Below are 8,332 nucleotides of genomic sequence, written 5' to 3'. Positions count from 1 at the left end.
GCCCCCGCGGAGAAAAAGTTCCCTCGGATTCAGGGGGCTCGGGGGGGGAAGGCCCAGGAAAAAGGAGAGAGAGCAGAAAAAAATATAGCATAGAAGATCGCTGGTGGGGTGTTTTTTTTCTAATTCACTGATTACAGCCGTATGGGGACCGTGCTACTATTAAACTATTGAATTCATGGAGACAAGGTTGAAATTGGACCGAATTGGCTGTCACATGATTGCCTCTGCCCAATGACAATTTGGGCTTTAATCAAAAGAAGCCACTGTCTGTTTGATTGATCCAAAAAAGTCGGGAAGGAACGCCTCATTGGGGGCCAGAAAGGCTTTATTTACACTTTTTTTTTAAAGAGGGAAATGATATCTCCAGTATCTATCCCCTTGGCGTCCTAATCTGAAATGATTGGGAGTGGAGGGGAGGGTGCGTGTGCGTGGATATGTTTGTGTGAGAGGCTGAGAGTGTGTGTGCGTGCGAGCGCGTGTGAGTGTGTGTGTGTGGCTGCTTGTCCTGCAGCCTGCTGCCTCCCTCGCCTCCACCCGCACACTCTTCTCTCATTGTTTGGGACTGTCAGGAAAACGCTTTGCACCTCACAAATCATTTAAGCACCTCAATCTGACGCCTTGAGTCATTAACAAAGTAATCCATTAATCTTCAAAGTTTTGACACCGGCAGGCCCCCGCATAAGAAGTTGCATCCAGGCAGGAGTCTGAAGCAGAGGGTCTCGATTTTTTCCTAGGGAATAGCACTTCCTCCAAAACTAGTTTCTCGTTCCCGAATCAGCCTCGATGAGCTGCTTTTGCTTTCGTGATGGTTTGTTTCATTTTTTCTTTATTTTTTTTCCTTTTTTTCTTTCATTTTTTCATTTTGTCATTTTTTTTTGGGGGGGGTCCTTTTTTGTTTCTCTCTTTTTTTTTTTTTTTTTTTTTTCTGTGACTGTCGGGTGTACAGTACGGAGAACAACTGGCCGCCGGTGCCGAGCCATTGTTTAACAGGATCTTCCTCAGCAACCTTGCTTCTAGGGGAAGAGTCACATATACAGCAGCCCTTGTGCTTCATGACTTCCCTCTCCAGTTGGCTTCCCGGGATTGGACCGTAAAACATAACCCTAGGAGTACCTCTCTGGGCGAGCCAAATCGTGAGGCTGCAAATGCATCTGGCTGTTGCCTCTTTAAAAAAAAAAAACCCAAATCCTGTGCCTTAGCTTGCAAACGATACTCCCGTCTGCTGGCATAATTTGCTTAATAACCGTAGTAGGCTGGGTCTGGTGAGTATTTTCGATTACCAGGAAATATATGGGCTGGTAGCGGGTTTGTTTTCACGGGGCCAGGCAGAGCGAAAATGCTGGGGGTTGTGACTTGAGAAACGGCACTCGCCTCCGATGCTTGGGTCTCGCCGCCGCCGTGTCCAGTCGCCCCTGCTAGGTGGAGGCAAGTCCCGAATTTTGATGCTCTGGGCACAATTTTCCAGCCAGACCGAGGCGAGCGGGAGAGCGATGACAATGATGGCCACAATCACCAGCGTGATGAGTCTTGTGGTCACAGCCGCCCCGGGCAGCCCGGACTGGGTTTGCCTTCCCGCGGAACTCGGGGTGCCCGGCGGGGTAGGGTGCGCCGGGGGGCCGGGGGAGAAGGCGCTTCCCAGCCGCTTTCCGCGTCCTCGAGGAGCCAGGGACCATCGTCAGCGAGATGCGGTGCCGCCTCGCTTTATTTTCGGAGTTGCCAAAAAGGGGTTGGCAAGCGTTTTCGTAATTAAAAAAAAAAAAAAAAAGGAAAAAAAAAGAAGAAGAAGAAGACAGAGGCGGGGGGCGGAGGGGAAAAGAACAAGACCCCAAGTACTCAGTGGATCAGTCTGCGCCCAGACTGCACGAAGTGCATTTAAAAAATCAGTTTTAAGTTAATGCACCCACAAGATGTAGCATATCTGCGAAAGCATTGGAGAGAGGGGGAGGGGAGGGGCTGGAAGGCTTTAAATGGGCTTTTTGGTGGTTGCTTGTTTAAATAAAATATAGAACGAGACTTGTCATTTAATCCCTCAAAAGGCATGCCTTACAAATATCGATGCTGTTGGAAAATGCAAGGGGTTTAATTTTCTTGCTTTTAGTCCAAACAAAGCTCTAGTGGTGTCTGTGCGCGATCAATCTTGGCCGCCAAAAGGTTTGACAGCTACTGGCCCTTAAGAACACATTTAAATCTTCTTGCTCTTTCCAAGATCAAATGTGGCCGAGAAAAGAGGCAGAGCAAGAAACGCAAGTAAACAAGGAAAAAAGCTGCTTTTTAAATATGCTGGCAGAGGACTGGGCTGCTTGTGGGAAAAGTCCGGTTTTAATTTGCTTTTCAGTGCCTACCTTGGGGTCGGGCTTTTCTTTTTCTTTTATTTAATTTTTTTTTTCCTCCCTCTGGAAAATATTGGGATTAACAGCAGGATGACAAATAATAAAGAGAGAGGTTTGGACTTTAACCAGGCTTTGTGAGTAAAACCTGTGTGGGTGTCTCTATTCTGCACATTTGTTTCTTGTGGTCAGTCTAATACAAAAACCACCTGGAACAAAACCTTTGGAGAGGGGATGCGAAATTCTTGGGCAAATCAATTACTTCTGCCTCCAGAAGGTTCTTTTAATCAGGCGAATCTTAAATGCAAAAATACAAATTCTTATTTGCAACCTCAGGCTCCGAAGAACGGTTGTGTACGGTTTCTGGAAAGAAAGGGGCAAAATCGCCTCTATTTTTCTTCCTTCGCAATTGGATGGGAATGAAACGCAAAATTCCTTCTTTTTGAACATTTTCCTAAATCTAATTCGTGATGCTAAAGTAAGAATCATGGACTGTACAGCTACCTTTTGTTGTATCTAACCTAAACGGTCCGAGAGGTGGGAGGCCGGCTTGAATTTTATACCGGCGCTTATCTGAAACGAGCCATGTCTTGCAATGTTGCAAAAATGCTTCCTTCGCCTACAAAATAATAATCAGTCGTTGGTCTGTATTGGGTAATAATCAGATTTCAATGAAAAATATCAGGCTACATAACCTTTCCTTCCACGGTTACGTATCTGTATATATAATAAACAGCACGATATAAATATATTTGCAGTCCCTTTCTTTGACTGAGCATGCTTTATCTATTTATGCAGAAAAGCTTTATATAGATTCATGGATGCATGTCAATGTTTCAGCATCAGGCAAGGATGGTTCTGGGAACAAGATAAAGCCCAAAGATTAATAATATTTCAGCATGAGACCAAAATGGCGACATTTTTTTCTGTGCTCTAAAAGATACAGACGGTGAACAGCGTGCGTTATTATCTACATGGCATAGGAATATGTCTTTATAAACGTGCAGGGGTATATTTTACCTAGTCTATTAAGGTCCATTTTGATTTATCTTTCAAGTTTCAATCTAAAAATTATGGACATTTAATCTGAAAGGAAGAAAAATCGGATTTAAGCACACGCTTGTGGGTTTCTGCCTTCCAACTCGAGCCGATTCGGTCCGGAGACGCCCGCGGGTGCCCGTTTGGGGCCGGGACAGTAGCCTTTTTGCAGTACCGTGTGCCGCCCACCCTCGCCCCCCACCTCCCCCTCGCAATACACACACTCACACACATACACACCTCCGCGGGAAGAAAGGGAGCACAAGGCTCCCCTCCCCCACAGCATCAGCCTGCGGTGGGAAGGGAAGGCGGCTCAGCAAAAATTAAACAACCACAATAATAATAATAATAATAATAATAATAATAATAATAATAATAATAATAATAATTCCACTTTTTGAAGGAAAAGGGAGAAGACGGCGGCGGGGGTGGCGGGTGGAAGGAACCATGTCTGGAGGCAGCAGCAATGTTCGGCCTCCACCCCCCAGCCGCGTCTGGGGTTTGGTCGGGCGCCTGCTCTGCCCCGCTTGCTCCCAAAAGCTGGCGGGGCTCAGCAGCTGCCCACTGCTCGGCTCCCTCCTTCCCCAGCCTGGGGAGGAGGAGGCCCCTCCGCGCCCGGGCCCGCACCCACGCGAGGTTTTATCCTGAGCTCTGCTCCCATGTGCTTCCCACATCGACGCTTGTACGCGCAAACACACACACAGACATACACACCCCCATCCAGCTGGCCTGCCGGGAGGCAGGGGACGCTCCCCGCGCTGCTCCGCGGCCACTACCCCACTGCTCCGCGGAGAGGGGGAAGGGGGCGATCCGCGCCCGCCTGCCCTCCGCGCCGGGTGGGCACTGCGTAGCGGGCGCAGGAGGGGGCGGCCGCCGCGGGCCTCAAAACCCTGCTGGGGAAACAAAAAAACAACAACAAAAAAATCAATCCCCCTCCCTGCCTATGAAGTGCTGAAAAGGCGTCCCGGGACCCTCGGGTGGGCTACTGGATCCTCGTGTGAGTTTACAGACGAGTTCCTAACTCCCCACGTCATTAAGAGCTCTCCCTTGCCTTGTGCTGCAAAGAACATGTTCTTAACTCTTTATTATTCAGAATAAAAACTTTATTTTTTTTTTTCCAGAACATGAGCAGCAAGGAATGTATAACTTTCAAAACAAATCTAGCCTTCTCAGCTTCACACGCTTCCCGCCTGGCTGGATGTTACAAGCATAAAGTATTCAAGCTGTGATCTTTTTCCCAGATTTTATTGCATCGTCATTATCATCATAATCATTATCACCATTTTTATAAAAGGAGTTATAGTTTCCTTTCAAATGGTATTTCCTATGCGTGCCAATATGCCATCTAGCATATGGCCAGGTAAATACCTCCTGAATATTCAGGGTACAGAATTTTTTTATATATATATAAATATGAACAAATGGGGATAAATAAAATTTTAAACACTTAGATTATTCAATGTTTGCAAAAAAAAAATAAATAAATCTGAATGTTCACCAGCATACACACGTTGAAAGACTTACACGTATTAATAATTGTCCAGGAAGTCCCTGCCCAAGCGCTTTTGATGTCTTTCTCGCTATTTAAAAGAAGTGCAATAAAAAAAATTGCTTCCCCGTAGGATCAATCATGTACGAACAAATTCACATTTAAGAATTCCTTTTATAGAAAATTTGTTCATATACCCTGTTTTGATAAAAGTGTAGAAGATAAAATATAAAGCCTCTACGTACTCCCAAAGTGAGACACAAGGCTACAGTTCAAGAAGATAAATATCTACTAGTGAAACTATAGAGCAATTCAAGCAACAAATATTGCTACGTCACATAAACTAGAAAACGCTTTTACCAAAGGAAACAAACCAAAACGAACAAAAGAAACAAGAAGGGGAGGGGCGGGCATATGGGGGAGGAGGAGAGAGAGAAGGGAAGGGTTGAGTACTTTCCAAAAGTTGAGGGCTTGGTGTTCCACTTAGTGACCCCTGTCTCTTACAGATGGGTGAGTTTGGGCGCTTCCTGAATTCTTCCCTGAGAAGGATGGTGAGTGGTAAGGTCTGTGTATGTTGGGTGCGCATCGCAAGGTCCATGGTGGTGATTGTTGGCCATTGGCCCAGCCCCGCTGTAGTCCATGTTGGCAGAGGGAGGATGAGGGAGATGAGTTAGACCAAAGATGGAAGGCCCAGAACTGGTCATGGTCTCCACGTAGTTGCCCCCTACATAGACGGGGCTTCCCTGTATATGTGGATTCCCATAACCGTTGCCTTGAAGAGGATGAGTATCATATTCAGGTGTCACAGCTGCCGTCCCCGTGTATCTCTTTTGAGGAGGTGGGCAATTATTAAGAGGAGCAGTATACGATGCAGGGATGCCATAGGTGTTTTGATGAGGCTTGTTAAATGGTGGAGGCGACTGAGGCTCATAGGGGACACTGTTTACTAAAGAATGCATAGAGTTTAGATACCCCCCAGCAGCTGGAGGAACGGGACTTCTGCTTGGGGATTGTCCTCCTGAAGAGGTCATCATGCCCTTGCCCTTTTGATCTTTTTTGTATTTCATTCTGCGGTTCTGAAACCAGATTTTGATCTGTCTTTCTGTGAGATTGAGCAAATTAGCCATCTCTACCCTTCGTGGCCTGCAAAGATATCTATTGAAGTGGAACTCCTTTTCCAGTTCTACCAGCTGGGCACTTGTGTAAGCTGTACGGGCTCGCTTAGAGGAGGCTTGCCCCGGAGGGCTTTTATCACCAGCACAACTCTCACCTATGTAAATCACACAAAGAACACAATCAGCATGATGAACTCAGACACGGCAACCAGAGACAACAACCAACAATGCCAGCACCTGGAGAGCCCAGCTCTCAGGCACAAGATGGATGCCCATGTGTGCAATGAGTACTCCCCCATGGCATGAGCGCAGTCATGCCAACCTACAATCCTCAATAGACTCCTTCACCTCATCAGTGTCACTATATGACCATACTTGCTTCCTCTAAGAACAACAGCATGCAATGTATCTTGAGCTTTGCATAAAGGAGTAAGAAAGTTTCAGGGAAACACAGCATGGTTTAGAAACTCTGAAGGTGAAACTATGGCTTTGCTAACATAGCAGGATTGGGGTCTTCAAGAACTAGCCGTTCTCCATTGCTGTTAAGACCTGCAGCCCTCTTTTTCTGAAAACCCTGACATACACACATCAGCTAGAAATGCCTGAGGGTTAGATATCTATATGTAACATTGTAATATATAAACACAGAATTGATGGTCTAGTGTTTCTATCACATCTAACTTATAGCATAAACATATGGTAGTGATTGGGACGTGTAACATACATAATCAAATAGGGTGGCTAGGCTCATGTATAGGCATACAGACATTTAAATGTCACTGGTTTTTAATAAAATAAGTAGATTATATGTAAGGCTGTAAACAGCAATGTTACCAGAGCTCTAAGAAGCAGACTAGCAAGGACATTCACTAAAGTTTTGGACTCTACTTCCAAGGCACATTTAAGCGTAAAAGAGGAAGAGGTTAATATAAGCACAACTCCTGGGCATTTGAGCTAGCACTAGTGTTATTGATTTGGGTTTCCTTGAGCAATAAAAGCGTAAATGCACACTTCCATCTCTCAAATAGTATTTTATGGGCTGAAGTTTATGGCACTCCAGAATGATTTTTGTTTACCAGGCTTGTAACTTTGCCAATCAGCTTGTTAAAAGAATAAGAGGTTCTGACTGCATGTAGGGCATTGATCCTGCCTGCTTGTGATTATGAGCTATTTTATTCCTGTTACACTTCAGTAGAGATAGGTCACTGTCTTATTAATCTAACAGCACCATGCCAACAAAGTACTCAGGACAGGCCTCTGGCTTAAGGCCTGGGCTGCTCCACACTGATATCGTTTACTGGAGGGGGGATTACCTAGGATATGTGATAGATGCAGGAAGGCACAAGTGGTTTGGGCACAAGTGGTTTAACCACTAGGATTCAAAATCTCTTTGGACCCATCCTGCAAGACTGGGAAAGTTTTGCAGGAGGTGATTTATTTTCTGAGCTCCCCTTTCAAGCAGTGGAAACTCCTTTCCAAATTCAACTCAGAGAAGAAAAGAGCCCATTCCCTCCCCTCACTTCCCACAATGAAGGTGGGCAGGGTTACAGACGCATGGTCAGCCTAGGGGTACTCAGGGAGAGGGGGAAAAATGTTTCATACCTGAACTGGAACTGCTGTTTTTCTGCTTTGTGTTTTGCCGAGACTCTTTCATCCACGGGAATATCTGTTTGGACATGGTTGGCGAGTTAAGAGCAGGGCTCTTGGTGGAGTTGGCTGGAGCAGGGTTACTGCTGGCATTTTGAGATGGTGAGGCAGAAGATGGAACTGGAGGTTGCGCCTGCTGGGCTGAAGGTGGCTGTGGTGGGGCCTGTGGGTCGGCGAGGCTGGGGGGCTGGAGAGGCTGGCTTGGGAGGGTCCTCATGCAACTCTCACTGATGTCATTGGCCTTGTGGTGGGACACGGAGCTGCCGGGGGACTGGAGGGAGCAAGCAGGGCGGTGGTACTCAGTTTCCACAAGTGATGAAGATGAAGGATATTGCTGCTGACTCGCATTATAAGTGAAACCATTTGCTCCTTGGTAGGGGTAGGCACCATAGATTGCAGAGCTGTCGTAGTAGGTCGCTTTTTGCATTTCGTTGTTTCCCAATATTTATTTCGCAAACTGACAGGGTCTTGACACCCTTGGAGAATAACATTGGCACCCCTCTGTCACGTGGCACTCTTCCTCCAATGGCCTCTCCGGGCAGACCTGGGGTGTGGGGAGAGCAGAGCAGGGTGAAGAAATGGTACAAATCCATCTTACTTTCAATAGCTAAGTGACATGAAAGCCATAAAAGAAAAAGTGGTCAGCAATATTTAGCAGCACGACTTGGCCTCAGGCGCAGAGCATTTTGATATAAAAGCTGCCTGGATTTACCGGC

At 46.3% G+C, this 8,332-nt stretch overlaps 1 protein-coding gene across 1 annotated transcript; it reads right to left on the bottom strand.

Annotated features, from left to right (window-relative positions):
* Positions 1–5,354: 5,354 nt before the first annotated feature.
* Positions 5,355–8,043, bottom strand: HOXA3 (homeobox A3; the record flags this gene model as incomplete). The annotated part of the gene is made up of 2 exons (XM_080340405.1): positions 5,355–6,124; positions 7,572–8,043. The coding sequence occupies 2 exons, from the start codon at positions 8,041–8,043 to the stop codon at positions 5,355–5,357; spliced, it is 1,242 nt and encodes a 413-aa protein (XP_080196531.1).
* Positions 8,044–8,332: the final 289 nt, after the last annotated feature.

The sequence above is a fragment of the Nesoenas mayeri genome, assembly GCF_963082525.1.
Source record: "Nesoenas mayeri genome assembly, chromosome: 2".
In the NCBI taxonomy this organism is placed as follows: domain Eukaryota; kingdom Metazoa; phylum Chordata; class Aves; order Columbiformes; family Columbidae; genus Nesoenas; species Nesoenas mayeri.
This window is presented reverse-complemented; position numbering and strand designations above follow the sequence as displayed.